The 19,948-nt window shown below is 39.7% G+C and overlaps 2 protein-coding genes across 2 annotated transcripts; both read right to left on the bottom strand.

Annotated features, from left to right (window-relative positions):
* Positions 1-7,528: 7,528 nt before the first annotated feature.
* On the bottom strand, positions 7,529-14,586 carry fzr1a (fizzy/cell division cycle 20 related 1a). The gene is made up of 14 exons (XM_058645842.1): positions 14,459-14,586; positions 13,285-13,358; positions 12,728-12,856; positions 12,501-12,564; positions 11,641-11,771; positions 11,472-11,557; positions 11,189-11,372; positions 10,919-10,984; positions 10,568-10,670; positions 10,245-10,429; positions 9,890-10,123; positions 9,629-9,733; positions 9,072-9,164; positions 7,529-8,919 (listed from the first exon to the last, which is right to left on the bottom strand). Exons 2-14 carry the CDS (start codon positions 13,351-13,353, stop codon positions 8,878-8,880), a joined length of 1,491 nt encoding a protein of 496 aa, XP_058501825.1. The 5' UTR covers positions 13,354-13,358; positions 14,459-14,586; the 3' UTR covers positions 7,529-8,877.
* Positions 14,587-15,150: 564 nt separating this feature from the next.
* Positions 15,151-19,449, bottom strand: plekhj1 (pleckstrin homology domain containing, family J member 1). Its single transcript, XM_058637693.1, has 6 exons — positions 19,091-19,449; positions 18,868-18,935; positions 18,715-18,781; positions 17,954-18,044; positions 16,916-16,979; positions 15,151-16,310 (listed from the first exon to the last, which is right to left on the bottom strand). The coding sequence occupies exons 1-6, from the start codon at positions 19,182-19,184 to the stop codon at positions 16,218-16,220; spliced, it is 477 nt and encodes a 158-aa protein (XP_058493676.1). The 5' UTR covers positions 19,185-19,449; the 3' UTR covers positions 15,151-16,217.
* Between the last annotated feature and the right edge of the window lie 499 nt (positions 19,450-19,948).

Raw genomic sequence — 19,948 nt, 5'->3', positions numbered from 1 at the left:
GCCATGCAAAGCAAAAATGGGAATCATGTCAGGTGTCTGATGTAGGGTAACCTGGTAACAACAGGAAAAGGGCAGCATATATGATTTGTATTCTCATTGCTTATAGCCTCAAGCCTTTCAGTCTTATTTAAGTTATTCCCTATTGAAAAGAGCTCAGGTTCTTTTGAGCTCCGCTCTTTTATGTGCATGTTTAAGTTCAGCCGCTGGAATCTGACTTAAGCTTCAGTCTCCTTGTAATGAAGAGTGATTTTAAGTCATTTAATTGCACGGCATGTCTCTGTCTGTTAGTGTTTTTCTCTTCTATGGCAACAGTCTGTGAAGCAGCAGAGAGCGGGGTGAGACTTGCATCTTCACTGATGTGTGGACACACCTCGGAGTCTTTGTTTATGACTGTGGATCTTTTATTTGTTCAGGTTTGTTTACTTGTATTAAATGAAACTCAGTAGAGGCCCAGCTCTGCATCCATCTCATAAGGAGAGCAAATAGTGTCTCTGAAATCTAACGCGGGGGGGGGGGGGGGGCAAAAAATAGATACTTTGATGTTTAAATGTCATTCTCCCAGTTATTTGTGATCGTAACAGGACCATAGTGCTGCTGCTGCTGCTAAGTTCACACTGAATGATTTTCCACACAGCTCAACTGCCAACATTTGTGAAGCCAACATGTTGCCTTCAGATGGTAATATAGGTTACATCTGATACTATTATTTACATCTTTTTCCTGGCACATCCTAAACAACCTATTGCAGCACGATCCACAGTCCATAACAGTGACTGAATCGGGGATTTAACCTCATATTATTTTATTATGACATGTAGTTAGTCCTGAGAGTACTCAAAGTGTGGCGTGTTCAGAACATTAAATTGTCCGGGAGCAGGTTATCTCATTATATTTTGTTTGAAAATGATGGTGCGATCGAACCATAACGGTGTTTTTCTTTGTTACCATCTTCACAGGATTTCTGTCCACAGTCGCATGGATGTTGTAATGCGACAAAATTCAGAAATACACATAGGAGCTTCACAGTCAAGGTTTATTCCACAGATACAAAAGGCATTCATTCCAATGAATGTGGATTAAAATGAATGAAAAATACACATTTAGACACGAAGTGACTAGTAAGACTAGTAATACGAGGTTATTTCAGCCTGTTGAAATTGAACAGAATGTGCTGCTGTGTGTCATTATAGCAGGTTTTTCCTCCCAAGGTTTAATTTGCATGACTCATTTCCATTAATATTCCTGGTTAAATTATGCTTTTGATTGCAATTCTGATCATAATTAACACTGCTAAGCATTAAGACCATATGCACAGGCACAGCAGGGCTGGATCAGAACATGGTAAGTGTGATTTAAAGGGTTGGTGTCTGAATGAGGCCAGTGCATAAACGGGAACATCCAACACTGAAGGCTTTGGAACCACTGATTCATGTAGGTTCAAGCTGACGTACAGATGGAAGCATACTGCTTGTGCTGAGAGGCAGACTGGGACTTGTTGTTTATTAAACAGCATCACAACAAAATCACTAGTCTTCCACTCAGCACTACCAATGTTTCCCTTCTGCATCCACTCCCTTCTGTCCACATTTGCTGCTCCAATCTGGAATGAAAGAAATCAAAAAAGTAAAGCTTTTTTTCCACCATCAGACCTTGAAGTATTTATATCATAATTCCCCCTCCACTGTATTGATGTCAAAATGATATATTCATTTGCAGTGTCACCTATGTGGACTTTGGAGAGAGGAAGCATTTCAGGATATACACGAGTAACAGGTGTCACAAAGAGTGTCACATTTGTGAACTTAATATGTTAGAGATGGAAACACTTCCCGTCCCTGTTCTTTCTTCTTCTTCTTAGGCCCATTTCTCTCTGAAGCCTGTTGACATTCCATCCTCCCTTTGTTGTTACAATGCTAACCTTTCAGCTCCTCTCAAAAGAGGGGACAGGAGGAGGAGGAGGAGGAGGAGGAGGAGGGGTGGTGGTGGTGGTGGTGGTGAGGAACAGATCGAGAGAGAAATGATCACAGCTCAGCACTTAAAAAATCCTGCTCACCAAATGAAATTAACAGACACTATAAAAGCTGTGCACGGCTAAGAAAACTGAGGGAAACTGAAATGTGAACTCACAAATCGACTCTGTGATTTGTGCTTCTCTTTACAATAAGTCACAACTGGACTGGAGGGGGGGGGGGGGGGGGGGAGGGGGAGGAGAGAGAGAGAGAGAGAGAGAAGAGACAGACAGATTGTCCTGCATCTCTAGTATTTTTCTGAGCTGGTAGCTATGCAACAAGACTGGGAGTCAGTGGAAGAGGGGGATGGGAAGCTGGGGACAGTTTAGTGAGAGGAAGGAAGACAAGAAGGAAGCAAGGAAGGAGGGAGGGAGATGGAGAGAGGGGGTCCTTGAGTGCCAAGTGATGAGAAGAGTGCTGAGCAGAGGCAACAGGAGGACACCCCCCAAAAACAGATGTTCTCTAAAGTCATTTTAATACAATTAAAAATGTGTTGGGTTTTTTTTTGCTATTGCAGGATGACAATCAAGCACATTTGCCCTCAGTTTAGTTTCCAAACAAAAGCAGGATTGAAAGGCTCGTGGTTAATATTCACTAAATGAGCGACAACATAAACGTGTCGTTTCACCCTGATCGCGGCTAAAGAGAGGTGAACAGCCGTCGTCGTGGGAGCTGTCCAGTGTCTCGGTGCTGAATGACGCCCTACTTTTCCTCCACGTCCTCTTCCTCCTCCTCCTCCTTAGGATCTCCGGCCCGCGAAAAACAGGCCACCTGTTGCTGCACCGAAGTTTTCTCTCAGGAGGCGATAACGCCACAAATTACACCCAACAAAAGCCACATGTGTCATCTGCAGCGACACTGCTCCCGACCTAGAGTCAGCTCAGATCATTTTTTTCTCTTCTTCTTCTTCTTCTTCTTCCACAATTCACGGCAACATGACATGATAAACATTCCCCTCCATCAACACCACGACCACCACCTTTAGGCGAGGCAACAGGAGAAACAGGCTGACATTTCATTTCCCTTTAGATTATTATCCTTTTTTTAAGTCATGTGGTTTTTTTTCCCCTCCTCCCTTCGTTTTAATTGTGTACATGTGCACAAAATGTCCTAATAACAACGATGAGAAAACACATTAATATACAGCAAATCATCAGCCTTGACACATCATCCTCAGCACAAGTGATGGACTCACCATCAATCGACAGGAACAACAGGTGATGATGCGGCCGTTTCTCCTCTTCTCTTTCCTCTCTTGTTGGCTTTCCCACTGAAAGCAGCCACAGTCGGAGTCTGTGTGTGTGTGTGTGTGTGTGTGTGTGTGCGCGCGCGCGTGCCCTCCCATCACTGCTCCACGTAATGGTTTTGGTGATGTTACTGGGTAGGCTGGAGGAAGAAGGGACCGTGTGTTTATATATACGTCTGCTGCTCGGAGAAGACAAGGAGGAGGAGGCGGGTCTGTGTGGAGTGACGACTGCGAGAGGAAGCCAATTGACGTCCATCTTTTCCCTCCTCAGACCTTGTTAAGGGTGCGGCCCAAAGCAGCAGCTAAATTACATTATATGAAGGTTAAGCATGCATATATGGATGCAATATATGGAGGCTGAGGGGAGGTGTGCGTGGATGGAAAATACCTGGGTTGCAATTTATATTTAAGGGAAGGATATATTGTACAGTTTTGATTGTTAAAGCAAAGGATTTGTGCAATGTTATACCGTACACATCCCCATTCCCCTTCAAAAGTGATTAAAAAAAACACGCCACTCAATTGAAATCACGCATCCCCACAGACTTCACCTGTGCACCCGTGCCTGACACTATAGTCAAGAGCTCACATGGAATTCCATTAAAGCTGGACGAGTTACATTAGGCGTCTAATTATTTTACAGTGGAAACAACAGTAGGCAAATCTCTCAAATCACGGACAAGAAATCACATCAGTGCACTTATTCTACACTCTTTACATTGTGCACATCATGTCCACATTTAGGATAAATACTGTTTAAATTGGAAATATTATATTTTTTTATTATCTTGAAATTTCATTTTTTTTGTGTTTGTATGTATTCATTTATAATTCAATTCAACTCAATTCAATTGTATTTGTACAGCAGTCTCAAGGCACTGTACATAGTACAAAACCTTACTGCTGAGCAGAGAAACCCAACCATTCACACATGAGCAAAGCACTAGGCATCAGTAGAGAGAGAAAAGAAAAACTGACCAGACTCAAGGATGTGCGGCCATCTGCCTCGACCAGTTGGGGTGAAAGGAAAAATGGGGGACAGAGGAGAGGGAGGGGAGAGATTGTTGTTAAAAAAATGATAGCATAATAATAATAATGGTGAGGATATGATATGAATGACAATAATAAGAATAGCCTCAAAACTAGATCTGGATCCTGCAGCGTGCAGGACAGAGAGAGAGAGAGAGAGAGAGAGAGAGAGAGAGAGAGAGAGAGAGGTGAGGAAGGACAGACACAAACTGGGCAGAGAAAGAACAAGGTTAATTACATGTAATGAAGATTTGAGATTGTATAAAAATACAAGATAGTGAAGCTTCACACTTTGAGAGTTGAAGGTTTGGAGTTGTGCTTTGAAATCACTGGCTTTAATAATAGTAGATCTGGTACTTTTTATTAACCTGAACAGTATTGTCACAGTCACATGTCATATATAATGAGATATTCATACACATTGATAGTTTGCCTCATTCAGATCCCTCAATAGCAATATTTAGTATGCATTTAGAAACCACTTTGTCAACAATTAAGGCATCTGCCTCATAAACAATGTCCCTAACATCCACATTATGTAAATTCACAATATGAAAACAATCAGAGATAGAATAATAAGAAAACACAAGCTTTGCACAAATCATAATAAACCCAGTGGCTGATATGCTGTTTGGAATATGTATTTCTCAAGTGACGCATCACAGACTTGGACAAAGGCGAACTGAAGCTTGTGGCAGCTCATGGTGACCCAGCACCTTTTTAAAAAAAAAAACCACTTTGTGTCCTGTCCTTTGTTTAGATGTGTCTCTTGCCTAGGTATTCTTAATATTAAGCGTTAGAAGCTCAATGTGCAGACACATTAAAGAAGAATCCTAAGATCTACAGGGCATTCAGTGAAAAGGAAGCTGTACAAATAAAACGTACTTCATCTCTGTGAATCAATACCTCATCATTACAGCAGAGGTTCATTTAAAGACAAATTCATCTTCTACACAAGAGCGATGACAAACAGAACTCCAACAAGAACATTTCCCACTGCTGTCAGTGTCATATCCATATGTATATCAGCCACCTTTAAATGTGTATGTTGTTGTGTGAGCCCCCCCCCACCCCCAGGAAGCTATTTAAATCATAGCATCTTCTCTGACACCTGCTAGATGACGGCTCGTTACAGTTTACAGGCTGTGGAAAAACACCCAATACTCATTTATGAATGCAAAGTTGCCGCGGCAGTGAGCGACTACTGCCTGTTTGTAAATAAGGCAAATGAATGACTCTGTCTTCCCTTTATGACAGAAATGACCAAACAGGAGCCTGGGTGGCTGCAACTATTACTTATCACAAAGGCCGTGTTCCTTTGATATCCTCACAGGCTGGTTGTCAATGCAACTTAAGAGTCGGGCTTAGCGAGGAACCTGGGGGAAGATCCTGCTCTCTGTGTTGTGAGGCTTTAGTTGTGTAACGAACATCACACTCTGTGCCTCTTGATAGAAACGTCAGGAGGTAGGATTATGCATATTAGTGATCCCCCTCTGTTCTCCCCTTCTGCTTTCAGGGCTTAATGTTAACATCTGCCCACCGAGAGCCCCCAGATGAGCTGGAAGACAGTGTTGAATGTCCTCCATTCAGATGATTTATCTGATCACGATAATGGACTACACATGTTGTTGAGATGACATTATAATGGACTCTGAAGGGGAGAAAGGCTCAGGTTCTCCTGTGTTTATAGAAGCTGCACTTAAATCTATAGTATCTGATCTTCAGCAGACAAGAAAAAATAAATTAGTTTTTTTTGTGGTCACAAAATTAAGAGTTGCCTGTCATTTCCTTGTGAACGATCCACGGTTGAGTATCTTTTGTTAGATTTATTAGAAACACAGGAGCCAAATGATGCAAGATGCCCTATTTTTCATGTATTTAGACCCTCCAGCTGTTGTTTATGCTGATAAAAAAACAAACAAAACAAAAAAACATTTTCTGTTTAAATGTGTAAGAGTGAGTTTGGTTAGGCCACAGGGCACAAGCAGACGAGTGGGAGCTTTGGGAGGTGGTGAACAGTTGTTATTTTTCATGCTCTGGGTCAGAATTATGCCTGCGTGGGACGGACTGGGAATATATAGAACCAAATATTTACAGACTTCATGGGAACAAGGTGAAGCCACAGGATTGTGTGTGTGTGCTTTTCCTTCATACAAACGGGGTGGTGAAAGTCCTTGCAGGGATGTTGCACTGTCTGTCGGGACGTTTGACCTTCCTCACAGCCAGTTACATCGGCAAGCGGCGTGGGATTCACTCCTTTAAAATCAGATTTTTACCACTGTGGTAACATGATAGTTGTTGATTGCGTAAGTGTGGCAGCAGTTGTATTTTTAAATCTGCTCACAGGAGGGCTCCCTCTGGTGTTCACTTTATATTTGGACAGGACAAAAAAAGCCAATTCAAGCATTCAGACAAGTGGCAAATTAAATGATTCTGTACAATATGCAAGCTATATTTTATACAGTAGCTTTTACAGGCACTAACTGAGTGATCATATATTGAAATATTTGGTCTGATATTTTCAAAACCCCATCAAAACACTACATGAATGAATATTATTGAGGTTTGGAATATACATCTCTGCAGTAAAGCTTCAAAACCTTTGTCAAGGGGAATTGAAGCTGTTATGGCAGCTCATGGTGACTCAACACCTTTCTAAGATGTCATGTTATTTTTTAAATGTGTCTCCTACCTAGTTATTTTTCCCAGCATGATAGCATTATGCATTAGAAGGTAATGTGTCTGTTCTGCTGCCAGATTATGGCAGAATGAGAAGAATGCTAAGATTTGTAGGTGGAAAAACAACAGAATCATTCACGCGTCAAAAATGAAATACAAAAAAAACCAATAATTAACTAAAAAAGAGTAATGAAAATACTTTTTTTTGTTTACCATTAATGGATAATTCTAGACTGAAAGACTAACTGATCTAACTGGAAAAAAAGGATATGTCCCTGAATACAAAAAACATCCAAGTGCTTATTTTATTTGTATTGCAAGTATTTACATAAATGTATCATATATTATATAATTATTGGCCTTTTTATAATAAATAAATAAATTCATTAATTTATTCATTAATTAATTAAGTATGCTTTGTGTAAAATTGACCTCTGCCACAAACAGGGCAGCGATGAAACCTATTACTATTATAACAACTGGATTTTTCTAATCAGTTCACAACAACAGACTTCATGTCCTCTCTATAATGGGACAATAAAACAGCAACAACAACAACAACAGGTACAAGATATGGTCTTTTAATTGTTGATTATTTTTAAGTACAGAAATATTTTTTTTTCCTTTTCAACATTCTTTCTGTAACTCAAGTTGGCAGCATTGTCTTGATTTTTTAAGTGGCGTTAAAGTAAATTTCCACAGAGTTCGACAGTGAAACTGCTCATCACCTTCCCTTGGATAACATCAGCAAACAAACATCCCACCTCTGTACAAAAAGCTTTCACAACACAAATAAATACCATTCATTTAAATGTGGCACGCGAGCAGACGCAAACATTCATACAGCGGAAACCAAAGATTAAAACTGGGAGAAATTATGCAAATTATCATCCTTTTAAAAAATAACATGACTGATCAACACAGAAATGATCTGAAGTAGCAAATGACAAGTGCCCATAGCTTGTTTATTTTAGCTGATGCAGTACAGAACAGTTTTACACCGTCTGTTTTAATGTGAAATATTTTGACTGTCAAATTTGCTGATGAACCAGAATAGTTGTTTTTTTTCTTTGCCAAATTTTCCATCTCGTAAATGGATGCAAGACCAGTGAAAAACATCCATGAGTCACATTTGTTTGTCAACTGTTCTTTACAAACAATATTTGCTGAGCTTAAATGAACTTAAGGTCATGTTTATAAAAAAAAGAATATCAGGCCCATTCATCCAACCTTTTTCATGTGTTCAAATGGCACAGTTTTACAAAATATGCTCTAAGTGTGGATGAGTCGGTAAAATATGAAAAGACAAGCCTGGATTTTTTTTTGTAAACCTGAAAACACACACACACACACACACAGACACACACACACACACACCCTACAGATCGACCGAGAACTGCTGTTACAAGCAAAAGGGGAATCTACCAGCCTAGGAAACAAACACTCGAGTAAGAATATGAGTTAAAACATGTAAAAACAAAAAAAAAAACTCAATAAAAATAAATAGACAATCAAAAAGGAAAAAAAACCTCAATATTTGGCAGGTATTCGCAACGTCAGTCTGTAAACAAAACAATCACACTGGGAAATAACTTCCCAAATGCTCCTCATCATCAGAGATGTGTGGTCTGTTGGGAGGAGAAAGTGTCTCTGTAATTATTCAGGGAGGAGGTGGAATACTGTACGTACTGAATGTTATGTCTTCTGTCCTCGACACACAGACTCTGTTCATCTCTCCTGCTCGTCCAAACTCCAGCAATACAACTTGACTCGGTGAACTAAGGGCAATGGAGGGGAGGTCCTCTGTAGACTGCTGAGGTGAATGCTCAAAGAAGAGGCCAATTTACAGCTCGATACATGCAAAGGTAAATTCCCTTCCCGGTGTCATTCCCTCATAGTACAGGGGTGTGTTCACTACCGGATCCTTGTGAAGAGGTTCAGCACTGACACAGATTCCTGAGACAGACAGACATATCACAGACCGATCATTTAACTGTTAACTGTTTTTTTAAGTCTTTGAAATTCAAATGAGGACGTGTAAGAAACGGAGAAGACAGAACATAAGAAATAGACTTGAACATGTGCGAGAAACAAAATGGGGAAAATACCTTAGTGGATCTCATTTTGCTGAAGACGTTCCAGAACCGAAGGGTTTCATCTCCAGCCCCCGTCACAATGGCCTCTCCATCAGGTGACATGGCCTGCACAGAACTCATTATTAAACACTGAATATAGAGTATTTTTTACCATATATAATTGGTGTTTTCTTTTAACACCCTTCTTGTGTGAGTGGCTAGTGCAGTAGGGAACGTTATTTTTGGTTATTTTAAAACTGCATACCCGTTTCCTGTATTTTCTGGATGCGCTCCAATAAAGTGATTGAGAAATAGTTATACTGTTTAGTCATTAAAGCATTGCTAAAAAAAAAAAATCTAATGGTGGCCTAAGATGTTTGCACAATACTGTAAATATGCAGCAAAATATGGAGCAAAAATACTATATTATATAAAATAATATACTGAAATGTGAATAAAGGTTGCATTGTCCTCAATCCTAACTCAACTTCATTTAAAATGTCTTTCTTTAACTTTACTGTTAAAACATTAAGGCAATGTTCTGCAAACAGACAGATGCAGTATAAACACACAGTATGCCGTATACTGACCAGATACAGAACTCTGTACGAATGTCCTGTGAGTTTTGCCACTTGCGTTAGAGATGGATACTTCCACACCAAGATCTGGTTCTGGGAATATCCATGAGTGCTGACCTGCAGGAAAATGATAAAAAAAAAAAAATGAGGAAACATTTTATATATGAGCAGTAACAGACACAGATCTAACCTTCTCATCTGTAACACATGTAAGATAAAGATCATTTCTCTGCATCTTCATCATTTCAGAACTGTCGGGATCAGGTGACTCACCAGTTCGTTAGTGTGCTTGGACCAGGCCAGGTTGCAGACCTGAGAGCCAGTGTCGGTGCACTGCAGCGGCTGGCCCGTCAGAGTGTTCCAAAAGCGGATGCAGCGGTCGGCGGTGCCCCCTCCTGACGCCAGCAGACCGTGCTGGTGAGGAGACCAGGCAATGGCCTTCACTGCAGCCAAGTGCTCTGTGTACTGCTGCACGGGGAGGACACTTGAGTGGTTCCAAACAAGCAGCTGCAGACAGCAGAACAAAATTGGAGGAGGGAGAGGAATACGTTTGTGGTCATTTATGAAAAAGTGTCCCAGGTACAGATGTGCAGCTGACAGCAGTGCAGAGGAGACGGTGTCTGTGTACCTTGTTATCATTTCCGCCGGAAGCTAGAAGCTGGTGGTCTGTGCTCCACTTGAGCCCACAGACTTCTTGTCGGTGCCCTTGGAGACGGCGCTCAGACTGGAGGGGAGGGGCTCTAATGTCCCGCTGCAGGATTACTCGATCACGACTCCCAGATGACAGCTGGTCTGCATTCCATGCCAATGCACCTGAAGAATGAAGCACAGATTCAAAGCACGATGATTCACTGGCCATGAATGAGAGATGTGTGTTTCACAAGTGTGAAAACAAACAAAGGCAAAGTGCAATTGTCGCCGTCTTCATGTCTACAGCCTCTTTTAACTCACCCACTCTAGCTGTGTGTCCCTCAAGTACAGACAGCTTCTTCCCTGCTGCTGCATCCCAGATCTGTACATAGCCTTTGTGAGTACCCACTGCCACCAGGTTACCCTAAAAATAGACACCATTATATCACAATGATTCGTGAAAACACAAGAAAGGGAGTTGCTGAAGGTTGAAACAGAGCTAGGACCAGAGTATTCCGATAGGGGTGTTTACATTAAGCATAACTGTTCTGATTAACTGTGTCTGCGTATAAATAGTGACTCTTTCACAGAGATTAGGTGTGTAATTTTGCTTTTGCTAATGTGACCATACAGCTGTTTGTCACTATGAAAAAGATAAGTGGAAAAACTCACCCTCTCTGACCAGCCTACTGATGTGACTGAATCTCCTTCTACAGAAAGATCACACAGACGTGTCACCTAAAGAAATTGAGAGGGGATATGATTAACATTCGTATCCAAGAAGCAGATCAATTACATTCAAAGACATTTTCAGTTAATGAGTATGACGAGTATCAACATTACAGATCCAGTGTGATTAGAAACATTAATCTCAGAAAGAAAATGTATATTTATAAGTTAATAGCCACATCTTTGTTCTAAATTTGATTAGATGACACACACCTGGCTGGTGCAGGCACTCCAAAGGTAGACACAGGTACCCAGTCCAACACTAAGCACATTCAAAGAGGACCAGTCCACTAGGTTGAGGTAGAAGTCGTCCTGTAGCTCCGGAGCATCCAGAACTTTGAAAGGGATTTTAGATATTTTGCGTGTAGGTTTCCTTGGAGATCGTAGCAGCTTCTGGCTGCAATTCACAACAAAAAAAAACAGGCAGAGATATTACATTTCCTTCCCTCGTAATAAAAAAGCTGAGACTCGATGAGTACCTGGATCAGTTCATTACCTGTTGCTGCTGACAGGTGATAGAGAATATGGTGATACTGTATTTCCATCCTCTTCTGGCAGTGCTCTCTTAGCACTGACTGAGTACTATAAAACACAAAACAGATTATTTTGATGCACAAAAACACAAACAAATATTATATGGAAAGTTACAGCTGAACAGGTCTTACACTAAAAAGGCTCCTCTTAGCAGGAGTGGATGGCTGTAGACGACGATCTTCTGACTGTGGGTCCTGGACTTTTTCAATACCTGCTCCTAACAGCTCGTTCTTCAGCAGAGCTGAATAAGCCAGACCATCCGCTAGAGAAGGAGGAGGAGACAGAGTGGAAATCAACTCGAGTTGTTGAAATTATTATATATATATATAATCTCCAGTTTCCATGAGCCTGACCAGGCTTTGTAAATAAAATCAAATTATTATGAGCTTAATTGGAGCAGATAAATATATCTTCAAATATTAGCTAGATGTGTTAAAATGACTGGTTTCAACTAACAATGATATCTGTGTTTGTGGCTGAAAATAACCAATCATTTATATCCAGTATTTTCCAAAAATATACAGCAGTAATTTTTTTATGCATGAGCGAGTTTGCTCTTATTGAGCAAGTGATTGCGCGAGAGAGGGAGGGAGCGACGCAGCTGCGTGTGTGTTAACGTAACTGTATCCATTCTTAGCTACTCTCTGGCGCATTTTCTGCTACGGTGGTGGAGTAAATTGATCATTCCTACAATTACTACCACTGTTCTTCAGATAAGACCTTAGCGTGTGTAGTGCAGCAGTGAAAAGTAGTAGTAGTAGTAGTAGTGCCCAGCACTAGGGTAGTAGTAATGATAAAATAACTTTAAAATACACAATAAGACAGCGACTTAAACTCAAAATCATCACATCAGCCATGACACTGAAGAAAGACACAGAACTCGAAAAGCCATTCTCTGAAATGCAAATTGTGACGACATTATTATGAGACAATATGTTGTATTACATTTATTTGCCCAAGTCCTAATCTAGGAAGGTTTTATTTTCATTACCTTTGTTACTGTCTGTTGTTCCATCTTTGGTTTTCCTATTTTGATTATGTGACTTTTCAATTTCCTGTCAAAAGAAATGAATAATCATTCACTTTCAGTTTTATTTGTAAAGGAAAATACAAATACATAATGATTCCTTGGAAGCGATCGTCAACACTAACACCCTGAAAACACTGTTCTTTTGGTAGAGAAGACAGTGAAGCCCTGGGTGTTTGCAACAGACTCACATTGATGCGGTGGAAGTTGACACTCCAGTTGGCTCCAGCCCGGGAGGGAATGAAGCGATCGCCGTGTTTGCTCGGGGAGGATAGAGGGGAGCTGGAGGGTGTCAGAGCTCGCATGGCTCCTACAGCTTTCTACACCGGGGAGAAGAAGGAGACAGCATTTTCTGACTGGGGGCCAAACACAAACAAGCCTTGGACAGTAATTTGAAAATGAGTTGACAAAACAGTGAGATAAGGTGGCAGATGGTGTTTGTCAGAGGTGTTAACAAGAGGAAGCAACAATCACAAAAACTAGTCATTTGGCTGGTAAGATCTTGTCACTCAATAGTAATGACACTGTAAAAAAGAACGACTGCCCTGTTAAAGCCTTTATTCTGTCAACAAATGACTAACACCCTCTACAGTCATTAATCCTCTCTGGGAGGGGCATCACTCATTATCATGATACAATCAAGATTATTTTCCTTTGCCCAACAAGTTGTTATTTTATAGTAAAGTATTTTTTAAAAGGAAATATCATTTATTAATACACAAAAATAGTAACTGCATTGTTTACTCACTATGGGGCTTGCATTCTCATTTTGAATGTTGATCTGCCTGAGCAGCCTGCACTCATAGTCCTGATCCATGATGCCTGAAAACATGGTAAAATTGATCAGTACAATCATAAAACCAGAGAAAGCACTCAGACAACACAAACCCTGTCAAGGCCACTCAGTTTCCCACAAGATCAGTGCACTTGAATTTCAACTAAACTTCGTTACTGGTTTAAAAAATAAATAAAAATAAAACTTAAGCCAGATCCATACCAGATCAATTTCTTCCTTAGGCCATGATCTACAATGCTCAGTGATGCTGCTCAGACACCCACAAAAGCATTGTTTTAGTGGAGGTAATTATTTGGTTTTGGCTGGATATATCAGATGACACAGATAGAAGAGAGATAGCCACTTCATCACTGAAAACTTCATCCTTAACTCCTGGATATTTTGTTTCACTTACACAAGTGGGTTTGAATCGTGTGCAAGTAATGTAAAATACCGACAAAATATGCCACTATTTAAATTAAGTCCATCTGCTCATTATACTGTGTCCATAAAATGTCATGAAGTTAAGTGATTTCAAAGTCAGTTGTGATATTAGAATTTAGAATATTAGTCATTCTGCTTAATTATTAATTTACAACATGACTGAATTATACATTTTATGTGTTTGGCAGTTATTTGTGGATCAACAGATTTATTATCTCGGTAGTTATTCCAAGGAAAGTGAAATGAATGCTTCTCGACAAAACGATTCACTTTTAAGAAACAACTTGAGGGGAAAAAAGACAAGCCTTTGGTTTAAGTACGGGAGCATTAAATGCTACATTAATCAGGTGACGCGTAAAATAGCAGTCGCTGAGTTGATGACAATGACATGATTGTGGAAGACATTAACAAACTTCACTGTCACTTCCAGACAGTCCTCCTAAAATAAACATGAGACAACCCATATATCGTTATTGCTTTAGTATGATCAAACTGTTAACAACATCGTACGTTACAACTCAAAGGTATACACAAAACATTATAAATGATCCTGCAGTTAAGCTAATGCTAACGTTAGCTCAGCTGACTAACCCATCGTAAGATAAGCTAGCTGTCCGGCTAATGCATTAGCAACATTGTTTGTTCACCAACTACACGTGTATTAACGCATTATATGCATCGATAAGCTATTGCCGCCACGTACCGTTAACTTTGTATACTCGTCGCGTCGGTTCCAGATGAAATGGTTCAGTTTTATGTTCTTTTACACCTTAAAAATAGAGCATGTAGGATATGTATTGTTTTCTTTAGCCGATGGCTCAAACTGGGCTCGCAAAGCACCACGGGAAGGGCGTGACGTCACTATTTTTGAATCACACATTTTGCGTTGCTAAGGAAACGTGTCTCTCTCTCTCTCTCTCACACGCAAACCCGTACGGAGTCGCAGGTATTCTTTCACGGTGAACAAGAAAAACGTGTTTACTTGGACTATGTTTACGTCGTAACATGTTTAACGGAATGCGCGACCCCTTTTTTGTTATTAGTAACCAGAAACAAAAGCGTTGTTCTAATGAGGGAGAACCTCAACTCTGATTAAAGTCAGGTTTAAGATGTGGTTAAGGCTGGAATTTGGCTTTGGTTTGGCTGTCCAAAAAATGGAAGTCAATACAGTGTCCTGCACAAAACTGTTGGGTCTTGTCATGCAGGACCCCAGAAGGAAACAGTTGTCTGTATTTACTCATGTTTATCATCATCTTTGATCAGTTTCTCCTTTATTTCTCCTGATTTACTGAACATACTCAGCCATATTTGGGGGCCCAATCTCAAGCAATGTCTACTCTGTTACACCACACCTGATTCTAAAAAAAACAGAAGGCACACTGCAAACATTTGCAATATCTTTCAAATGACTTTATTAGTTTAAAAAAAGGTTGAAACAAAGTCTAAGCTTATGTAAAAACAGAATAAACAGTGTATGTGCAAAAGGTTTAAAAACTGTAGACACATTCAGTGACATGTCTATTTGTGGTTAGACTCCTGACTGGTTAACTACACATTTGACCAAGTTGCAAGATACAACAATGGCCTGTAGTGAAATGTGGTTGACACTATTACACTACATTGACAAAGAAGTGTGTGTAATATTTTCAAATTTACTTCAAGAATCTTGTCTCCCAACGTGGTCCCACAGCTTAGCTAAACGAATCACATTCAAAGTGCCACAGAAAAGCTACAGCATTCAAGTAAATTAGAATTCTATTTTAAAAGAAACCCTAAAACCCAGTAAAATAATATGTGCAAATATATAATAATAAAAAAAATAGATATTCTAAATGGGCTGACTAATAAATACACAATGGTATTTATTGAGAATCTCTTTTCTCACAAGCAACGCATAAAAAGGAGTGGCTCAACTGAACAGGTTAAATGGCTCATGAAGTTCAAATAAAGACAGCAAATACTGCCGCAGGTTTTTCAGTTGGCCGCGCGCTTCTGCTACAGTGTGCACTCACTTGATTAAGTGTTCATATATCCTGAACCTTTGCTTGTTTAACAGTGATGCTAAAATTTCTAATAACCCTAAAAGAAAGTCACAGCTGCATTTCAACAACACATGTGCAATCAGTGGTGCTCAAAATGATATTGTAAAATATATAATTTTATAAATGATTAGCTAAGGCAAAGGCCTTGAGAGAAAAGTTTATGTATTACGTTCCATAAACCAAAAATAAGACTGTTGCCTGTTTATCTAAAGCCTTGCATTACCTGGAATGATTGACAGTGAAATAGGAGAAGTAGTAGAAGATGGCCTTGGATATCCAGCTGTAAAATCTGCGTAATGTACGTCAGAGGCAACACTACATATAATCAAAGCAGTGGAAATGTAAAAGTCTCTGTCTGAATGATGATGCCATGGCTTTCAGATGAGCAAGGAGTGGATTTTGGAATGGCAGGATGCTGGTCTACAGTGAGGAGGTTTCCCCAGGCATCGATTGCAGCCCATTGCTGACCTGGAAGCGGGTTTCATCTGATATACCATACTGCTCCAGGGGGTCCTGCAGAGAGAGCAGATAAAGTCAGTAGGAAACAAATGTTTGGTGTGTACAGAACAAATTCTCTGTCATGAAATGTTAAGACATCCTTTTTTGTTTTCGCGAACCTTTAGACTATCATTACACAGTATTTTATATGAGCCTATTTTCACTGATGTACAGTACATGTTGGAAATATATATGCACATCCAAAAATAAAAATAAAAACCCAGGTGTTGGGCTGAAAACTTTAGTAGATGTATGAAGATAAACAGCCTATAAACTGCAATGCTCAGATTTTCAATTACTTTGAAAAAGTAATGCAAATTGTAGCCCTGCAGTGTGTGAGAAATTCAACTTTTAATGAACAGCTTTAACTGGTGCCTGTGGATCATCCTGATATGAGAAGCTTTTCTGAAAATGCTTTGAACTGAGGATTTGTGAATATTAATACATATTGGTCTTCCACAACAAAAAAACCAAAACAAACTAAATCTTCCTCTACTGTTTGCCGATTCATCTTAAACTGAAACAGATAATCCTGTGGAAGCATGGCACAAACATTGTCAGACAGAGACTCCATCGGTGTGGCATTTAGTGCAATGACATGCTGTTGTGAGAGGCCTCACCTTGCCAGTGAGCCTGTGGATTTCGGTTCGATAAAATATGAGATTTTTCCTCATAAACTCATAACTGCAAGAGAAGAGAAGAAGAGAATTAATTCATTTGACATCTGACAATTTTCTGCAACATAGACCATTCCTTTGTAGGTTTCACTTAAGTGAATCTTTCCATTGTGTTAAAACAGCATCTCAATTCAGATGCAACAACACTGCACATAAAGCATCCAGACAACACATAGGTTCTAATCATGGGGTCGTGGCCTCGCTTCACCCTTGGCTAGTGTTTAATATAAGTATTAGTTTTCCCTCCATATCTTTCTAGGGCTGCAAATAATAATTGTTTTTTATTTATTGAATTTTTATCATTTAGTTGCTAAGTCTATGAAACTTGAATGTACTTGTTTTGTCTGACTTTTTAACCATCATAAACTTAATGACTAAGAAAATAGTAAAGGGTTAAAACTGGAGAATGTTTGGCAATTTTATGACTGCAAATGACTGAAATGAATTCTGATTCTGATTATAGTTTATTACAGTTACCTAATCAGAAAATCAAACCAAATGAATATGAAAATCCTAACGACAACCTCATGAATATTTTCCTTATCTTTTACTTGTATTTTTATGTCATGTCCTGAAAATAATATTTCAATAATGATATATATAATAATGATAATATGTATAACAATAACAATAATGATGATTATGATTATAACACATGCAGCAGGACATTAGCTGAGAAAATATCTTGAGGATCCAGGTGAGAGGGTGGAGCCTGGCCTGAGAATACAGGAGGATGGACACGTGCCCTTTCACTCGCCGTGGATTATCTAGAGTTTCTCCTGCTGCGTTCTCTTATATTTGGAGATTAGAGAGGGAAGCTGGCAGAAGAATAGTTTGAAGAGACCTCTATGGACATTTGCGTTCACACATATAGCCCCTCTGGACAGTCTCTGTAGAATGTGAGGACTTCAATGCATGTTTAAAAGCAGCTTAAATGTGCAGGTTTGAGATGAAAAGAAGTATTTTTTGAGTCAGAACTACCTGGCTTTGATAATGGAGTCAACCCATTCCCCACATTGTTCCTCTGAATCACACTCGAACAAATACTTCCTTTCTGCTTCATCAAGGAACGCTAAGATGAAATAAAAGAAGAGTTAAATGGAAATCTGTCATGCAAATGCACAGATATAATATTAAGATATGACTATTGGACTTTAATATACTTATGTTTTGCTGCTTAGTGCTATAACAATGTACCAAACAAACGAAAAGATCAGACCATTCCCATTTCCCCACTTCAGCCCACCACTGTTGTTTCACATGTTCGTGTAAAGGGGAAGAGATGCCCTGATTCTCTTTGAGGTAGAGGAGTGAGGTGAACTACAGGACTACATGGTCCTTCAGGTGAATATTTATCAGTGAATATTTATCAAGGACTACAGGGATAATGGCTAAAAATTAGAAAAGTGATTGATCTATAGTCAGAACTTGAACCTAATGAGTCTGTGAAAACCTCTGTGTGTGTGTACATAAAAAAAAAATCATTCCTCTTGTCAAACAAACCTTCTTTGTGAGGACATTTTGGCTGGTCCACACAACTTTAACAGGCTTTTTGAGGGTTAAGACATGTTTTTGGGTTTATGGTTTTAGGTTAGGATAAGGCTTAGGCATTTAGTTGTGATGGTTAAGGTTAGCGTAAGGGAATTCATTATGTCTATGAGTATCCACACAAAGAATGCAAAACCAGAATATGTGTATGTGTGTATGTGTGTGTGTGTGTGAGAGAGAGGGGGGGGTCTCACTGATGGAGAAGCTCTGGCTCTCCTCCCTCTCCACCCGGCACTGCTCCAACAGCAGCGCTCCGACTGGCTGACAAACAAAGAATAACTTTATTCAGACGCAACTTTGAGACGTTATTAAAAAAGTCGATGATGTGTTCGAACATTTATTCTAACCTCCTCTTCATCAGTCCGGAAGTAGAAGAGAAAGTTGACGACGAGTTTCACCAGCCTCCTTTTAATAACTATGTACAAACCAAAGAAAACGGACATTAACAATAGTCAGTTAGCAGTCGATGGAAAAACGCAAACAATGTTTAAGGCTTTAAGGACTGTTGCAATGTGTCACGCTCAGAGAAAGTGAAAGTGTGTGAAATGAATGTGGGTCATCAACAGTTACCGTCTCCTTTCTTGGGTCCTCGCATCCCCAGTTCAGCTGCCATCTCTGAAGGCTGGCGGCTCAGTGAAGCCAGCTCCTTCTCGTTAAAACGCATCACGGTCACTGGTGTGATAACAGCCTGATCACAGATACGCCGTGTGGGCTACAGTGGAGACGTCCCCACGACCCGGAACATAACAACAGTCTCACTGTTTAAGTCGCAAACTTCAATCTTTCGTTATTCGATGCTCTCGAAAAGTGACGGTGTGTGTTTATTCATTTCCGCAGACGAGCAAACACGGCAGTGTCAGACCTATCCTTCGTGTTACACACCGGACATACAACGGTGCTCTCTCGGCTTCCATTGACACACCTCACTATTACCAGGACGGCGGCTGCTGAGGGATAAAGTAGGAGGAAAACGCGAGTGTAAAAACCCATATACCCCCCACTGCCCCGGGGCCAGCACGTATGTCATAACAGGCTTTTCTGGCGATCGAAACAACCAGCATGCACAAAATAATGACCTAAAAGAGTCATAGAACAAACACACAGAGACAGAAATAACCACAGAGTGACAATTTAGTAAATATCAGTTTTTCTGACACAAGATCCATACAAGATAAAAAAAAAAAATCAGAAATAGAATGGAATTATTTAACTAAAAAGTATTTGATTATAAATATAAATTAGGTCTTTATAAACAGGCAGGTACTTTTATGAGTTATAATATGAAGTACCTGCCTGTTTGCCTCTAATTCTAAAATCTGTTGTATTATTAATAATATTGAATTCGTCCATTCACTTTTAAAAACTAGAGAGCATTTCCAAGTTATTACTAGAAGTTAACAACTTCTTGCTAAATCTAGTGAGAATCAT

Source organism: Solea solea, chromosome 1 (assembly GCF_958295425.1).
Source record: "Solea solea chromosome 1, fSolSol10.1, whole genome shotgun sequence".
Taxonomy (NCBI): Eukaryota; Metazoa; Chordata; class Actinopteri; order Pleuronectiformes; family Soleidae; genus Solea; species Solea solea.
This window is presented reverse-complemented; position numbering and strand designations above follow the sequence as displayed.